The sequence below is a fragment of the Salmo salar genome, chromosome 04, assembly GCF_965601325.2.
Source record: "Salmo salar chromosome 04, fSalSal1, whole genome shotgun sequence".
Lineage (NCBI taxonomy): Eukaryota > Metazoa > Chordata > Actinopteri > Salmoniformes > Salmonidae > Salmo > Salmo salar.
The window spans coordinates 78821949-78840976 of NC_138294.1; the positions used below are offsets into that span (position 1 = coordinate 78821949).

The following is a 19028-nucleotide window of genomic DNA, read 5'->3' on the forward strand; positions in this document are numbered from 1 at the left end:
GGGAAGAGAGGGGGGAACAGAGAGAAGGGAGGGAGGGATGGGGGAACAGAGAGAAGGGAGGGAGGGATGGGGAACAGAGAGAAGGGAGGGAGGGATGGTGGAACAGAGAGAAGGGAGGGAGGGAAGAGAGGGGGGAACAGAGAGAAGGGAGGGAGGGATGGGGGAACAGAGAGAAGGGAGGGAGGGATGGGGAACAGAGAGAAGGGAGGGAGGGAAGAGAGGGGGAAACAGAGAGAAGGGAGGGAGGGATGGGAAACAGAGAGAAGGGAGGGAGGGAAGAGAGGGGGGAACAGAGAGAAGGGAGGGAGGGAAGAGAGGGGGGAACAGAGAGAAGGGAGGGAGGGAAGAGAGGGGGGAACAGAGAGAAGGGAGGGAGGGATGGGAAACAGAGAGAAGGGAGGGAGGGATGGGAAACAGAGAGAAGGGAGGGAGGGATGGGAAACAGAGAGAAGGGAGGGAGGGATGGGGAACAGAGAGAAGGGAGGGAGGGAAGAGAGGGGGGAACAGAGAGAAGGGAGGGAGGGATGGGGAACAGAGAGAAGGGAGGGAGGGATGGGAAACAGAGAGAAGGGAGGGAGGGATGGGGGAACAGAGAGAAGGGAGGGAGGGAGGGAAGAGAGGGGGAACAGAGAGAAGGGACGGAGGGAGGGAAGAGAGGGGGGAACAGAGAGAAGGGAGGGAGGGATGGGGGAACAGAGAGAAGGGAGGGAGGGAAGAGAGGGGGGAACAGAGAGAAGGGAGGGAGGGAAGAGAGGGGGGAACAGAGAGAAGGGAGGGAGGGAAGAGAGGGGGAACAGAGAGAAGGGAGGGAGGGATGGGGGAACAGAGAGAAGGGAGGGAGGGAAGAGAGGGGGGAACAGAGAGAAGGGAGGGAGGGATGGGGGAACAGAGAGAAGGGAGGGATGGAAGAGAGGGGGAACAGAGAGAAGGGAGGGAGGGAAGAGAGGGGGAACAGAGAGAAGGGAGGGAGGGAAGAGAGGGGGAACAGAGAGAAGGGAGGGAGGGAAGAGAGGGGGAACAGAGAGAAGGGAGGGAGGGAAGAGAGGGGGAACAGAGAGAAGGGAGGGAGGGAAGAGAGGGGGAACAGAGAGAAGGGAGGGAGGGAAGAGAGGGGGGAACAGAGAGAAGGGAGGGATGGAAGAGAGGGGGGAACAGAGAGAAGGGAGGGAGGGATGGGGGAACAGAGAGAAGGGAGGGAGGGATGGGGGAACAGAGAGAAGGGAGGGAAGAGAGGGGGAACAGAGAGAAGGGAGGGAGGGATGGGGGAACAGAGAGAAGGGAGGGAGGGAAGAGAGGGGGGAACAGAGAGAAGGGAGGGAGGGATGGGGGAACAGAGAGAAGGGAGGGAGGGATGGGGGAACAGAGAGAAGGGAGGGAAGAGAGGGGGAACAGAGAGAAGGGAGGGAGGGATGGGGGAACAGAGAGAAGGGAGGAAGGAGGACCAGGCTAAGCTAAGCTAGGTAGGGCCAGGAATGCACTGGCTGGGGCAGAGCCAGACTTGTGTTTGTGCAGGCCCTGCTACAGTCTACCGATTGTTTTCAGGTGTTAACCGTCACCCTGACAACCCCACATACGCACAGAGCAAGGGAAAGAGAGGGGGGTGAGCAGTGAGTTTCAGAGACAGAGAGAACTCTGTAAACTCGACACCTGAAAAAACACAAATTAAGTGTTAAAATGATCCCCAAAGTATCAGTCTGGGGATACTCAATATCAACACCCAGAAGGTCCTTAAGTCGATTCCACGACGTAACACTCAGAGGGACTCTACAGTCCTCTGTCTGCTGTCCTGGGTGACCTTTAGTGATGGGGAGGAAAAATTGCTGCAGTTACATGACGGGATATCATTTTTTACGATATATCATATCATTTTGAAAATATCACAATATAATTTTTGCACTAGTTGGCTGTACCTGCAGCAAAACTTCTGTATTTTTCCTTCATAGTTTGTTCTCCATCTTCTTTTTAAATAGGGAGCCAATTTGTTTTCAGCACTTTTATTTCCATGAATGATAAAAACTTGTTTTGTCATGGCTCTCTCTTGTCCCTCTGCAGCAGACATATTGTTAACAATATGTTAGGAACATCAAATTGGAATAAAATCACAGTATCAAATCGCAATACATACAGTGAGGGAAAAAAGTATTTGATCCCGTGCTGATTTTGTACGTTTGCCCACTGACAAAGAAATGATCAGTCTATCATTTTAATGGTAGGTTTATTTGAACAGTGAGAGACAGAATAACAACAAAAAAATCCAGAAAAAAACGCATGTCAAAAATGTTATAAATTGATTTGCATTTTAATGAGGGAAATAAGTATTTGACCCCTCTGCAAAACATGACTTAGTACTTGGTGGCAAAACCATTAAAATTATAGACTGATAATTTCTTTGTTTATTTCGTTGCTATGGTCACCGGCGGGTGTCGCCCTTGTGTGAAGGCACTAGCAACTTTGACTAGAGGGACAAGTGGATACTCGGCAAATATCCACTCAGCCCATCCGTCTCTGTATGCAAAGTGCTTAACTCTCTCCCTGCCGATATCTGATCTGACATCACAAGGAATCAACTGGTATCTCTAAATTACAGTATATCATTACAACCGACAGGAGAGAGCCAACAGTGTCTGGGAAGAAGAATAGAGGATAGAATACCTGTAGTATTCCATCAATCATTTCTGTTGAGAAACAACACACACAAGACACAGAAACACACAGCCGCAATAAGTGCAGCGTCCCTGGAGCAATTTGGGGTTAAGTGTGTCAAGGTAAACTTGGAGTGTATGTCAACCTGTTCCTACACGGTACAGCAACATCTGTCTGTCATCAGGAGTCTAATCAAACCAAAACTCCTTCTGCTGCTCTACCGGCCCATCCCCATCACTACTCATCTATTGAAGTATCTTCTACTGCAACATGCTGACAGTCTCACACCACAGTAAACTATTAAGGATCACCAACACTGCATCTAAACCGATTGGACTCCCCGCTCCAAAACTCTCCCTTCTGAATGAACGCGCAATCCAGTGCAAAGCCTGCCACATGATCACCAGCCCAGACTACTCACTCCACCACTGCTTCAGGAGGAGTTTCATCCCAGGGGCTGCGACTATTATGAACAATTCCATGTACTGTAGCTTCCTCCTGGTGGGGTACTATTTATGGCTGACTGTTTCCTGCTGTGTTTTCTAAATATTTTGTGTATGCGAGCTGTGGCAAGATTTTCCTCTTGTAGGACAATACACCTGATTCTGATCTACACAGACACATAAACACACACCGTCCTCTGTCATGGAAACATGGTTATCTGGTTTCTGACTGATGGTTGATGACCAACCTACTGTAAGTGACCTTACTGTCTATCGTCATGGTGTTACACGTGTGTCCTGTGCTACCGGTGGACCCAAGTCTGAAGTCTGAAGTATGTGTTGGCAGTACAGAAGTTCTGTACTGCACTGCGCTTCTACTGTATCAAGAATAGGTTCCCCATCAAGTAATAGGTATCAATAATAGGTTTTCTTATGCAAGTCATTTGCTAGGTCCACCTGTGTACTGGTTTTGGAGTGTTTAACTTAGTGAAAGGCTGAAAGTAAAGTACATGGATCAGAATTGGGAAGCCCTGGACCTATGGTAGCTCTTAGAGATATAAAGTGCCTTCGGAGAGGATTCAGACACCTTGACCTTTTCCACATTTATTACGTTTCAGCCTGACTCTAAAATTGATTCAATTGTTTTTTCCTTCATCAATCTACACACACTATCCCATAACGACGCTGCAAGCTTGGCATACCTGTTTTTGGGGAGTTTCTCCCATTCTTCTCTGCAGATCCCCTCAAGCTCAGTCAGGTTGGATGGGGAGTGTTGCTACACAGCTATTTTCAGGTCTCTCCAGAGATGTTCGATCGGGCTCTGGCTGGGTCACTCAAGGATATTCAGAGACTTGTCCCGAAGCCACTTATGCGTTGTCTTGGCTGTGTGCTTAGGGCATTGTCCTGTTGGAAGGTGAACCTCCACCCCAGTCTGAGGTCCTAATCGCTCTGTCGCAGGTTTTCATCAAGGATCTATCTGTACTTTGCTCCAATCATCTTTGCCTCGATCCTGACTAGTCTCCCAGCCCCTGCCGCTGAAAAACATCCCCACAGCATGATGCTGCCACTACCATGCTTCACCATAGGGATGGTCCTCCAGATGTGAGGCTTGGCATTCAGGACAAAGAGTTAAATCTTGGTTTCATCAGACCAGAGAATCTTGTTTCTCATGGTCTGAGAGTCTTTAGGTGCCTTTTGGAAAACTCCAAGCGGGCTGTCATGTGCCTTTAACTGAGGACTGGCTTCCGTCTGGCCTCTCTACCATAAAGGCCTGCTTGGTGGAGTGCTGCAGAGATGGTTGTCCTTCTGGAAGGTTCTCCCATCTCCACAGTGGAACTCTAGAGCTCTGTCCGAGTGACCATCGGCTTCTTGGTCACCTCACCGGCCAAGGCTCTTCTCCCACGATTGCTCAGTTTGGCTGGACAGCCAGCTCTAGGAAGAGTCTTGGTGGTTCCAAACTTCTTCCATTTAAGAACGATGGAGGCCACTGTGTTCTTGGGGACCTTCAATCCTGCAGACATTTTTTGGTACCCTTCCCCAGATCTGTCCCTCGACACAATCCTGTCTCTGAGCTCTAATGTCTAAATACTTGTGTAAATAAGATATTTCTGTTTTTTATTTTTAATAAATGTGCAGAATATTCTCAACCTGTTTCACTTTGTCATTATGGGGTATTGTGTGTAGATTGATGAGGATGAAAAAAAAGTCAAGGGGTCTGAATACTTTCTGAATGCACTGTAGGATGAGTCGTGACTTGAATGCATTATATACACTGAGTAGTGATATATAAACTTCTTCCATTTAAGAATGATGGAGGTCACTGTGTTCTTGGGGACCTTCAATGCTGCAGAAATGTTTTGGTGCCCTTCCCCAGATCTGTGCCTTGACAATCCTGTTTCGGCGCTCTACGGACAATTCCTTCGACCTCATTGCTTGGTTTTTGCTCTGACATGCACTGTCAACTGTGGGACCTTATATAGACAGATGTGTTCCTTTCCAAATCATGTCCAATCAATTGAATTTACCACAGGTGGACTCCAATCAAGTTTAGAAACATCTCAAATGATGATCAATGGAAACAGGATGCACCTGAACTCAATTTCAAGTCTCATAGCAAAGGGTCTGAATACTTATGTAAACTAGTGTTGTCAAGATACCAGAATTTTTGACTTCAATGCAGATACCAGGTTTAGTATCCCGATATTCAATACCAAAACTATACTCGATACCAAAAACGATACTCGATACCATAAAAAAGTGTATTAGCTAAAGTCACAGAACAACTACTTAATTTTTTTAACATTGAACAATATGTCGATAACTGGTTGAACAACTAAAATAATAACTACAAGAAATTATATTCTATATTCAATTTCTTTCAAAAATAAAACACCCAGAACAGAGTGGCACATCTTGCTCTTCACTGTAATCAGAGGGCTAATATAAACACTATGCATGTCCGTCTCTCTTGGCTAAGAGTTGAGGAGAGACTGACTGTTTCTTTATAAAAAGAAGTGATGCAATGTGCTGAAAATTCTAAATTGTTTGCACATCAACTTACACACAGCTCTGACACACACTTAGCCTACCAGATGTAACAGTTTAGCTTCCGTCCCTCTCCTCGCCCCAACCTGGGTTCGAACCAGGGACCCTCTGCACACAGACAACAGCCACCCTCGAAGCATCGTTACCCATCGCACCACAAAAGCCGTGGCCCTTGCAGAGCAAGGGGAACAACTACTTCAAGGTCTCAGAGCGAGTGACGTCACCAATTGAAATGCTATTAGTGTGCACCAACGCTAACTAGCTAGCCATTTCACATCGGTTACACAGACATACCACCAGGGGTCTTTTCACAGTCCCCAAATCCAGAATCCAGTGCATTCAGAAAATGTATTCAGACCCCTTGAGTTTTTCCACAATTGTTTTTACTTTTGAGCATTATTCTAAAATTGATTAAATAAAAAGTTTTCCTCATCAATCTACACACAATACCCCATAATGACAAAGCGAAAATAGGTTTTTATAAATTTTAGCAAATTTATAAAAGATTAAAAACAGAAATACCTTATTTACATAAGTATTCAGACCCTTTGCTTTGAGTATCGAAATTGAGTTCAGGTGCATCTTGTTTCCATTTATCATCCTTGAGATGTTTCTAAACTTGATTGGAGTTCACATGTGGTAAATTCCATTGATTGGACATGATTTGGAAAGAAACACACCTGTCTTTATAAGCTTCCCCAGTTGACAGTGCATGTCAGAGCAAAAATCAAGCCATGAGGTCAAAGGAATTGTCCGTGGAATTGTTGTGGATTATTTGTATTATGACTTTTTAGCTCTGCATTGTTGGGAAGGGCTCATAAGCAAGCATTTCATGATTAAGTCTATTTGGTGCATGTAACAAATACAATTTGATGTCATGTGTAAAATACAGATTTTTTTCAAATGTGGTTTTGGAACTAAACCTCCCTTGCACTGATCTGCTTTGTAACACCTTTTGCTTAGTTGTTTTGGTGGGCTGTCCCTCATTAACTGCTCTATAAGGAAAGTATTACCATAGTTCGCTTCTGGAGCCAGTTTTGTCAAGATGCGGATGTGGAGGTATGATGTTTTCGCCATGCTGTTAGCGTTTTCTCTCTCCTCGCGCTTTCTTCACAAAAGTTGCTTGCGCTGTGTCAGCTGCATGAGGGGCAGCCTGGCTAGCTACTGCCCTCTTGATACGATTCAGACAAATTACTACAAGGACTCGATCCTCTCAATTGGTACATGACATGAAACACAGACAGAAGTACCAAAAGTAAAAAATTCTAGTACCGAACCATTTTTCATGTTCTAGTATTGAAAAGGTACAGAAGTTTCGGTATACCGTGCAACACTACTGAAAACCCATTGGATGAGAAGGTCAGAGGGGAGGGACCTCTGGCCTTCTAATCCAATGGGTTTTGAGAAGGAGGCGAGGAGAGAGGACGCAAGGAGTATGCAATTGAGATTCTCCTCTGGTCTCCAGAGATATGCACCTGCACACTCCCAACCATGGATTTGAAATGATTGGATTGGTGGAAGCATTGGCAAGGGGGAGTTTCCACCATTGTTAAATCCATGACATGGAGTGTGCAAGTGCACACTCCATGTCAAGTGCACACTTCCAGTGAAGGGTGGTGAATCGGGAGGAGGATGCAACGCCAGGGTTGTGGGTTTCGATTCCCACGGGGGACCAGTACGAAAAAGAAAAAAAAAATGTATGAAATGTATGCATTCACTACTGTAAGTCGCTCTGGATAAGAGCATCTGCTAAATGACTAAAATGTAAATGTAAAATGATGTAGATGGTGTGAGACTGGACTCTCCTCTACTCCCCACAGGGGAGGGGGGGCGAGTGTGTGGGTGTTACATAAGTCAATAACTCACCTGGAAACTCACACTACATACAAACACAGACACCCCCCTCCCCTTGTGGTGTGTCAGACTTACCTAGCTGTTTCAGGAGGGAGCCATTCTCACACTTCCACCTCTCTTTCTTCTTCTCTGGACTGCTTTTCCGCCGCTCCTTCCCCCTCTCCTTCACCCCGTTCTGCTTTCCCTTCTGCCCCTTCATGGTTTTCTCTGCAGAGGAAATAGAGCAACATTACAGTGCAGCCATGCATGATGTTAGAGAGAGGCAAGAGCAGGCATCTCCTAGGATTCATTGTAGCGGGGGACTTTAATAAAGGATATCGGAGGAAAATGCTCCCGAAATTCTATCAACACATCTCCTGTGCTACACACGAAGTGAACACACTTGACTATTGTTACTGTACCTTCTGGGACAGCTACAAGGCCTACACCCGCCCACCTTTCCTTAAACCAGAACACGCCTCCATCCTGTTTCTTCCCTCCTATAGGCAGAAACTTAACCAAGAAGCACCAGTGCTAAGGACTGTTCAACATTGGTCTGACCAATTGGAATTCATGCTTCAAGACTGTTTTGATCACATGGACTGGGAAATGTTCCGGGTTGCCTCTGGGAATAGTATCGACGTATACACTGACTCTGTGACTGGGTTCATCAGGAAGTGTATAGAGGATGTTGTTACCACTGTGACGAATACAACTTATCCAAACCAAAAACCGTGGATAGATGGCAGCATTCACGCAAAACTGAAAGGATGAAACACCGCATTTAACCACGGCAAGGTGACTGGGAACATGGGCGTATACAAACAGACCAGCTATGACCTCCGTAAGGCAATCAAAGAAGAAAAACAACAGTACAGGGACAAAGTGGAGTTGCAATTCAAGATAATGGAATTCATTGGGTGATGTTGGCTTTCGCTACTGGTTGAGCACCGGTATACACTAACATTACCAAGTGCGCTGTTGTTCAGATGTTGCCCTACCGGAGTTACACAGTAATAGCGTCACTGCTATTAGCTTCACAACATACTATGGAATGCCGTTTGGGTCTTTGCGTGTCAAAAAAGATACACGTCAAATAACACTATTTGACAATAACACTATTTGACGAGTTAAATAAGCTTTTAATTTGACACATCAAATAACAACTGTGTACGTGACCAGTACATTTTGATTTGATATTTTCTCTCATGTTAGAGAGTAGATCAACTACAATTGTTTTACTGACTGGCTGTACCCTTGGGGACATACTGTCTGCATACCACATGACACCCTATTTCTTATATAGTGCAGGGCTGCAGTCAAAAGTAGTGCACTATATAGGAAATAGGGTGCCATTTGGAACCCAGATGTTTTGCGCAGCAGTTAAATAGAGTTACATAAAGTATACATAGTTAAATACTGAGTAGGATACATTGCAGTCAATGTTTGACTTCATTATTGTAAACTAAATTGGGTGGTCATTCACATCCTCATGTGTGGAAAACATTCAGAAGTCATTATAAACCGGGTAGTTTGGGTGCTGGATGCTATGTATAATCAGACTATATACCACGGGTATGATGCATGTTCTATTTATGTTGGTAACCAGTTTATAATAGCAGCAAGGCACCTGGGGGTTTGTGTTATATGGCCAATATGCCACGGCTAAGGGCTGTATCCAGGCACGCAGCTTCGCGTTGTGAATAAGAACAGGTCTTAGTCGTGGTATATTGGCCAATAACACACCCCCTCAGGCCTTATTGGTTAATTAGTCTCCCAAGCCACCTGAACCCAGAATGGCTTCTATTACCCCACTAGCAGGACTAATGGCTTTGATGATAGAAACATCCCATAACCTGACAGACCAAAATGAGAAACATCCCATAACCTGACAGACCAAACTGAGAACATCCCATAACCTGACAGACCAAAATGAGAAACATCCCATAACCTGACAGACCAAACTGAGAAACATCCCATAACCTGACAGACCAAACTGAGAAACATCCCATAACCTGACAGAACAAAATGAGAAACATCCCATAACCTGACAGACCAAAATGAGAAACATCCCATAACCTGACAGACCAAACTGAGAACATCCCATAACCTGACAGAACAAAATGAGAAACATCCCATAACCTGACAGACCAAAATGAGAAACATCCCATAACCTGACAGACCAAACTGAGAACATCCCATAACCTGACAGAACAAAATTAGAAACATCCCATAACCTGACAGAACAAACTGAGAACATCCCATAACCTGACAGACCAAAATGAGAAACATCCCATAACCTGACAGAACAAAATGAGAAACATCCCATAACCTGACAGACCAAACTGAGAAACATCCCATAACCTGACAGACCAAACTGAGAACATCCCATAACCTGACAGAACAAAATGAGAAACATCCCATAACCTGACAGAACAAAATGAGAAATATCCCATAACCTGACAGACCAAAATGAGAAACATCCCATAACCTGACAGGCCAAAATGAGAAACATCCCATAACCTGACAGACCAAAATGAGAAACATCCCATAACCTGCCAGACCAAACTGAGAACATCCCATAACCTGACAGACCAAACTGAGAACATCCCATAACCTGACAGAACAAAATGAGAAACATCCCATAACCTGACAGAACAAACTGAGAACATCCCATAACCTGACAGACCAAAATGAGAAACATCCCATAACCTGACAGAACAAAATGAGAAACATCCCATAACCTGACAGACCAAAATGAGAAACATCCCATAACCTGACAGACCAAAATGAGAAACATCCCATAACCTGACAGACCAAAATGAGAAACATCCCATAACCTGACAGAACAAAATGAGAAACATCCCATAACCTGACAGACCAAAATGAGAAACATCCCATAACCTGACAGACCAAACTGAGAACATCCCATAACCTGACAGACCAAAATGAGAACATCCCATAACCTGACAGACCAAAATGAGAACATCCCATAACCTGACAGAACAAAATTAGAAACATCCCATAACCTGACAGAACAAACTGAGAACATCCCATAACCTGACAGACCAAAATGAGAAACATCCCATAACCTGACAGAACAAAATGAGAAACATCCCATAACCTGACAGAACAAAATGAGAAATATCCCATAACCTGACAGACCAAAATGAGAAACATCCCATAACCTGACAGACCAAAATGAGAAACATCCCATAACCTGACAGACCAAAATGAGAAACATCCCATAACCTGCCAGACCAAACTGAGAACATCCCATAACCTGACAGACCAAACTGAGAACATCCCATAACCTGACAGAACAAAATGAGAAACATCCCATAACCTGACAGAACAAACTGAGAACATCCCATAACCTGACAGACCAAAATGAGAAACATCCCATAACCTGACAGACCAAAATGAGAAACATCCCATAACCTGACAGACCAAAATGAGAAACATCCCATAACCTGACAGACCAAAATGAGAAACATCCCATAACCTGACAGACCAAAATGAGAAACATCCCATAACCTGACAGACCAAAATGAGAAACATCCCATAACCTGACAGACCAAAATGAGAAACATCCCATAACCTGACAGAACAAAATGAGAAACATCCCATAACCTGACAGACCAAACTGAGAACATCCCATAACCTGACAGAACAAAATGAGAAACATCCCATAACCTGACAGACCAAAATGAGAAACATCCCATAACCTGACAGACCAAAATGAGAAACATCCCATAACCTGACAGACCAAAATGAGAAACATCCCATAACCTGACAGACCAAAATGAGAAACATCCCATAACCTGACAGACCAAAATGAGAAACATCCCATAACCTGACAGACCAAAATGAGAAACATCCCATAACCTGACAGACCAAACTGAGAAACATCCCATAACCTGACAGACCAAAATGAGAAACATCCCATAACCTGACAGACCAAAATGAGAAACATCCCATAACCTGACAGACCAAAATGAGAAACATCCCATAACCTGACAGACCAAACTGAGAACATCCCATAACCTGACAGAACAAAATGAGAAACATCCCATAACCTGACAGACCAAACTGAGAACATCCCATAACCTGACAGAACAAAATGAGAAACATCCCATAACCTGACAGAACAAAATGAGAAACATCCCATAACCTGACAGACCAAACTGAGAACATCCCATAACCTGACAGAACAAAATGAGAAACATCCCATAACCTGACAGACCAAAATGAGAAACATCCCATAACCTGACAGACCAAACTGAGAACATCCCATAACCTGACAGAACAAAATGAGAAACATCCCATAACCTGACAGACCAAAATGAGAAACATCCCATAACCTGACAGACCAAACTGACAAACCATCCTCACTTAACAGAACCAGTCCTACCACCGCAAGGGGGAAGTGTGTGTGTGGTTTCCCTGGTGGGCAGGTTGAGTAAACCCAATAAATCCCTCACAGTCAACAACTTCAATATCTCTAATCCCAGTTTGTGTGTAGACACCGAAAACACACCAACACACACGCGCAAGTATTCACACGTATGGATGCACGCTCACACACAAGCACACTTTCAGTAAATATACAACTGCACTAACATCTACTTGGCCACACACACACACACACACACACACACACACACACACACACACACACACACACACACACACACACACACACACACACACACACACACACACACACACACACACACACACACACACACACATACACACAGAGAGAGAGAAACGTAGCATGCGCACCCTGCTGAGAAACCATCCCACAACGCAGAGGGGCTTCAGTCAGCGTTTACAGCTGTGCGGTTGGCGGCTCCCCCTTCATGAAGGCCCTTATTGTTCGGGGACATGGTTTACCACGCTCCCGCTGCTTAGTGGAGCGGGTGGCGTGCACGCCAGGCTTCCTCTCATGTTGGTTATAATAGAGGCTGAAGTGTGGGGGCACTGGGGTGTACTGTACTGTGTGGAGCTACCACTGGCCTCCTTCCCTCACGCTTCCCCTAACATGAAGGAGCAGGACATGCATAAGAGGACCTGAGTGGTACCTCACTGTGTCCTCCCGGTGGGTTGTGTTTCACACTGAGGCTACCCATGGTGTGTGTATACCCGTCTGTCCATGTTGTTTTAAAAATCTGTTGTGTGGGTGTGTGCCTGAACACAGTGTGGGTAAGTGTTTGTGTGTGATTGTGAATAGGATAGAGTATATATTAATGAGTGATACGCTGGCTATTTGTGTGAAAAACTCATCCTCTCTGCAACAGCCCAACTTCGAGACACATTTGAAAATATTGTTGTCAGTTCAGTTGCATTTCTCTCTCTCTCTCCTTCCTTTTCTCTGCCTCTCTTTCTGTCACTTCTTCCTTTTCTCTGCTCTCTCTCTCTCTCTGTCACTTCTTTTCTGCTCTCTCTGTCACTTCTTTTCTGCTCTCTCCCTCTGTCACGTCTCTGCTCTCTCTCTCTGTTACTTCTCTGCTCTCACTCTCACTTCTCTGCTCTCTCTCTCACTTCTCTGCTCTCTCTGTCACTTCTCTGCTCTCTCTTCCTGTCACTGCTCTGCTCTCTCTTTCTGTCCCTTCTCTGCTCTCTCTTTCTGTCCCTTCTCTGCTCTCTCTTTCTGTCACTTCTCTGCTCTCTCCCTCACTTCTCTGCTCTCTCTCTCTCTCTCTCCCTCACTTCTCTGCTCTCTCTCTCTCTCTCCCTCACTTCTCTGCTCTCTCTCTCTCACTTCTCTGCTCTCTCTCTCTCTCTCTCTCTCACACTTCTCTGCTCTCTCTCTCTCTCTCTCACTTCTCTGCTCTCTCTCTCTCTCTCTCTCTCTCTCTCTCTCACTTCTCTGCTCTCTCCCTCTGTCACTTCTCCTTCTCTGCTCTCTTCAATTTGATTGTCTCGTCAGGTTCGCAAAGGGATTCGTCTTTTCGAAGTGTGTGACTCATTTCCTCTCTTCCTGGGCTCGCTCAGCTGCGGTGTGTGAGGCACAGTGTCCCACTTCTTACCTGCGCTCGTTAGCCCGACACCACAGAGCCTTTTTCTTTCACACATCCTCTCTTTCTTTCACACTTCCTCTCACGCTCCCTCAGCCCCAGAGTTCCCTCTCGACACACACACAGAGAGATACACGATCAGATATCCCAAACACAAGCCACCATCAACTGCAGTGTAGGGCTGTGGTTGAGAGAAACAGACACAGGATGGACAAGTACATTACCTTCTCACTACATTGATACGTACAGAATTACACTGCTGTGGCTTCCTTCCTGTGATAACCTGAACAAGGGTGAGTTCAAGACAGCAGTATGTGGCCCTGTTCTAATACTTTCAAAACTCACCCTTCTTCCGATCTTCCTTGTCCAATACCTTACACATGTATCCTTTCCTCCTTGAAGTAATAGGTAATGGAATGGACCCTTCGTAATGGATTAGTGAATATTTCAGGGTTCCATTCCATTCCCATATGACTACAAGGAAGGAAGGAGGGAAGAATGCATGTGTAAAGTAATGTAACAGCGCTTGCCCCAGTGTCCCACTGCTGTAGAGGCAGATGGGCAGGGCCCTCCCTGAGTTGCAGTGCCTACAGGGACTGCTGCTCTTCAACTATGGCTGTGTTCAGCCCTAAAAGCACGTGACTCACTCGAGTGGCTTTACTCTAAGGACTAGACAGACAGATACAGAGCAGTATTTTCTCACTGTGGGAGCTGAGACCCAGACATGGCCTGCGTCCTATATTGGCATCCTATTCCCTACATAGTGCACTTACTTTGACTGGGGGGGGTCTACCTGACTAACGCTGTGGCGGTCACGAAATCGAAGTCGGTCGCACGGTAATTGACCGTTAATTAACATAAACACATTCAGCATCTCCTGGCTTCCACACACTGATGCAGAACTCTGGAACATGTACATTTTAAAAAGAGTCTAATAAATCCATGTAATATAGCCTACACCTTCACAATAAATCCATTCTTTATTTCAGACAAGTCTAAAGAAATGTGATATGATTTTTTTTTTCTATTTCAGAAGAACAGAATAGCATACTCTGAGTTGTCCTTATGTTTGGTCCTGATCTGGCTATGCCATGTCTGTGGGCTACACAAGTACATTTAGCAGACAAGATTTGCTTTGAATTCCATGGCATTATTTTACTATAGTATGAAGAATACATTTGAACAAAGCTGAATAAAATAGAAAGGATACTTTCTCCTAACTTTTCGAGGTTGTGTGCACTATTCTGTGTTGAAATAGGTGCTCCTATATGCTTAATTTAGAGTTATTAATGTAACTTTAGTTGTTCTACAAACGTTGGGCTATATGTTTTGATGTTTAATACATTGTAAGGCTGTATGATGAGACTCTAATGATGATTTGAAAAAAGTTCTGCTTTGCTTTTTTGCGCAGGCTGTACACACTTCGACAGTCTCTCATTCACAATTTGAAAAGCACTTGATAATGCCTCGAATTTCCCGGCGGCATCCCCTTTGTGTGGCCATAATGCACCCTAAAAAAATCCATGCCTTTTGGAACCCTCCTCCCTAAATGCTGCCCGCTCCGAAGCACCTCTCACTCACATGGCTCTCCATCACGTGATCGGGTCTTTCTCACAGGCTACAAGTGAAGACAGACATATCGGGGACGCAACTGCGCGCGTCCTTATCCAATTCTGAGGTGCATATTGAAGATATTGGAACAACTGTCCACATTAACTTTTTGTCTGCCAACATGATGAGTAGGCCTAACAAACAGCCCAAAAAATTGCCTACGTCCATCTACTATCCCCAGTAGTACAAAAGGCTTTAAGCGCGAATGTTCCATTAGCAGGAAAACACAAATATCAAAAATGACCACAAATGCGATTATGCATGTAATGCTTTTATTATAAAGGTGAATTTTTATGGTGAAAATTATCTTCCCCCAACTTCAAACTCACACGCTGTATGCCAGTTAGGCTCTACACCCGTTGTAAAGCGGATTAATGTGCTTCCTTTTAAGAAGTTATTTGGCCACTTTAGTTGTGATACAAACCTTATCAAAACATATAGGCCTATGGGCTAGGCTACATGAGGTGTGCGAATATTATTAGAAATAGTCACAAAAAAAAAGGCATGCCTTATGCTGGGCATCATTCACAAGTGATAATATATAATTCACAAGTGACAGGAGGAGGTAACCGCAAGCTCCATATACTACCCACCACTGCGACCTGTACGCTCTCATTGGCTGGCCCTCGCTTCATACTCGTTGCCAAACCCACTGGCTCCAGGTCATCTACAAGTCTCTGCTAGGTAAAGCCCCGCCTTATCTCAGCTCACTGGTCACCATAGCAGTACCCACCTGTAGCACGCGCTCCAGCAGGTATATCTCACTGGTCACCCCCAAAGCCAACACCTCCTTTAGCCGCCTCTCCTTCCAGTTCTCTGCTGCCAATGACTGGAACGAATTGCAAAAATCACTGAAGCTGGAGACTTATATCTCCCTCACTAACTTTAAGCATCAGCTGTCAGAGCAGCTTACCGATCACTGCATCTGTACACAGCCCATCTGTAAATAGCCCACCCAACTACCTCATCCCCATATTGTTATTTTTTGTTGTTGTTGCTCTTTTGCACCCCAGTATCTCTACTTACACATCATCATCTGCACATCTATCACTCCAGTGTTGATGCTGAATTTTAATTATTTCGCCACTATGGCCTATTTATTTCCTTACCTCCCTAATCTTACTACATCTGCACACACTGTACATAGATTTTTCTATTGTGTTATTGACTGTATGTTTGTTTATCCCGTGTAACTCTGTGTTGCTCTTTTTGTCACACTGCTTTGCTTTATCTTGGCCAGGTCGCAGTTGTAAATGACAACTTGTTCTCAACTGGCCTATCTGGTTAAATTAAAAAAATTAAAAAATATATGACGAGCAAACTGATGCTTTTTGTGAGCTAGCAGCAGTAAAGCTAGCAGCAGTAAAGAAAGTGAGTTCTGAGAAGAAGACGGCTGTGTGTTTAACATGAGAGCCAGGCCCCAGCAGAGAAAGAGAAGGAGAGACCGAGAGAGGGGGATGGGGATAGATATATATAGAGATTGGGGGGATGGAGAGAGAGAGAGAGAGAGAGAGAGAGAGAGAGAGAGAGAGAGAAAGTGGGTGTGATAGAGAGAGAGCGAAAAAGCAATTGATAGAGAAGGAAAGAGAAAGATGGAGAGAGAGTAGGGAGAAATAAAGGGATGAGAGAGAAGTCATCCAGTCATTATGATACTGACAGCCTCATCTTTCTCCATCTGAGGGTGCAGACAGAGGACCTGTCTCCGTCCAAAACTGCACCTTAATCCCTTTATAGTGCACTGCTTTTGACCAGGACCCATAGGGAATAGGGTGTCATTTGCGACGCATCCCCTGAAGCAGTGTTCTGTCACGGGGCTGTCTGTGTGTTTCGGCCCCTCATTTCCATGTGTGAATAGCTATGGTTACATAGAGCCGGGCGGCCAACACAGACCCCTGATAGCAGTGAAAAGTGCCGAGTCAGGAGGTCTTAATACACAGCGGCGGGCTTTCGGGGCTCTGGAATGATGAACACTGCAAATTAGTACCGGCCTGGGAGACTCACACAACTCCCCGGGCCAACACACCGACACACACACGCACAAGCGCGCACACACACACACACACACACACACACACACACACACACACACACACACACACACACACACACACACACACACACACACACACACACACACACACACACACACACAACCGCCCATACACACACCCTTCCTTTTCCACACAAACACAGGACCCACTCCAACACACACCTGAACCAACATAGCCTACTCCTTTTTCAAATGTTATGCACATAAATCCCCCCCCCCCCCCACACACACACTCTAGTTCCTCTCTCCAGAGAGCCCTAGCTAGTTATTCTGTATCAGACTGGCACATTTCCCATTCCTACTGACAGACACACAGGGGAAGTCCTCGTACTCTCTAGCCTAAGCCCTTGACTTCAGCCAGTGTAATAGAGTGTAAGGACTGTCAGGCCTGTGAGTGTGTTTACTGTGGGTCCAGTACTGGGGACAGACTGAGGACATGGACTACTATGACGACAGTACCACTCACATGACCGGTTTGGCTGTACTGAGGTCAGGGTCAGGGAGAGTAGGAGCTATCTGTATGACATACTATCTATCTGTATGTCTGAAATGCCACCCTTTCCCTGTGGTGCCCTGGTCAAAAGTAGCGCACTAGAAAAGGAATAGGGGGCCATTTTATCGGCGTATGAGGATAGAGATAGTCTACATTCTAGTCTTACATTTACATTTACGTCATTTAGCAGACGCTCTTATCCAGAGCGACTTACAAATTGGTGCATTCACCTTATGATATCCAGTGGAACAACCACTTTACAATAGTACATCTATATCTTTTTTGGGGCAGGAGGGTAGGGGGAAGGTTACCTTCCTGTAGACCCAGAGCAGGACAGACTAGGGTGGTGTGTGTGTGTGTGTGTGTGTGTGTGTGTGTGTGTGTGTGTGTGTGTGTGTGTGTGTGTGTGTGTGTGTGTGTGTGTGCGTGTGTGTGTGTGTGTGTGTGTGTGTGTGTGTGTGTGTGTGTGTCTGTGTGTGTGTGTGTGTGTGTGTCTGTGTATGCCACTCACCTCCAGCTAGGTCCTCCTCCAGCAGCTGGATCTGCAGGTGGAAGATCTTCTCCTGGAGGTCACACAGAGAAGTCTTCATCTTCTCCCGCCGCGTCACCATGTAGCACAGGTTCCTCACCTGACATACAGAGGAACACACACAGTCCTCTGAACCATTATAATAACCAGGTTCCTCACCTGACATACAGAGGAACACACACAGTCCTCTGAACCATTATAATAACCAGGTTCCTCACCTGACATACAGAGGAACACACACAGTCCTCTGAACCATTATAATAACCAGGTTCCTCACCTGACATACAGAGGAACACACACAGTCCTCTGAACCATTATAATAACCAGGTTCCTCACCTGACATACAGAGGAACACACACAGTCCTCTGAACCATTATAATAACCAGGTTCCTCACCTGACATACAGAGGAACACACACAGTCCTCTGAACCATTATAATAACCAGGTTCCTCACCTGACATACAGAGGAACACACACAGTCCTCTGAACCATTATAATAACCAGGTTCCTCACCTGACATACAGAGGAACACACACAGTCCTCTGAACCATTATAATAACCAGGTTCCTCACCTGACATACAGAGGAACACACACAGTCCTCTGAACCATTATAATAACCAGGTTCCTCACATGACATACAGAGGAACACACACAGTCCTCTGAACCATTATAATAACCAGGTTCCTCACCTGACATACAGAGGAACACACACAGTCCTCTGAACCATTATAATAACCAGGTTCCTCACCTGACATACAGAGGAACACACACAGTCCTCTGAACCATTATAATAACCAGGTTCCTCACCTGACATACAGAGGAACACACACAGTCCTCTGAACCATTATAATAACCAGG

General features: G+C 45.3%; 1 protein-coding gene across 2 annotated transcripts in view; it reads right to left on the minus strand.

The window, feature by feature from the left end:
- The window catches only part of LOC106603811 (protein Jade-1), a 253703-nt gene that overhangs the window by 17707 nt on the left and 216968 nt on the right, over positions 1-19028 (minus strand). For both annotated transcript variants that reach the window (XM_045717329.2, XM_045717327.2), the window contains exons 10-11: positions 18152-18269; positions 7560-7691 (exon numbers count right to left, since the gene is read on the minus strand). In XM_045717329.2, coding sequence (XP_045573285.1) covers positions 7560-7691; positions 18152-18269 — 250 coding nt within the window. The remainder of the gene's footprint in view (positions 1-7559; positions 7692-18151; positions 18270-19028) is intronic.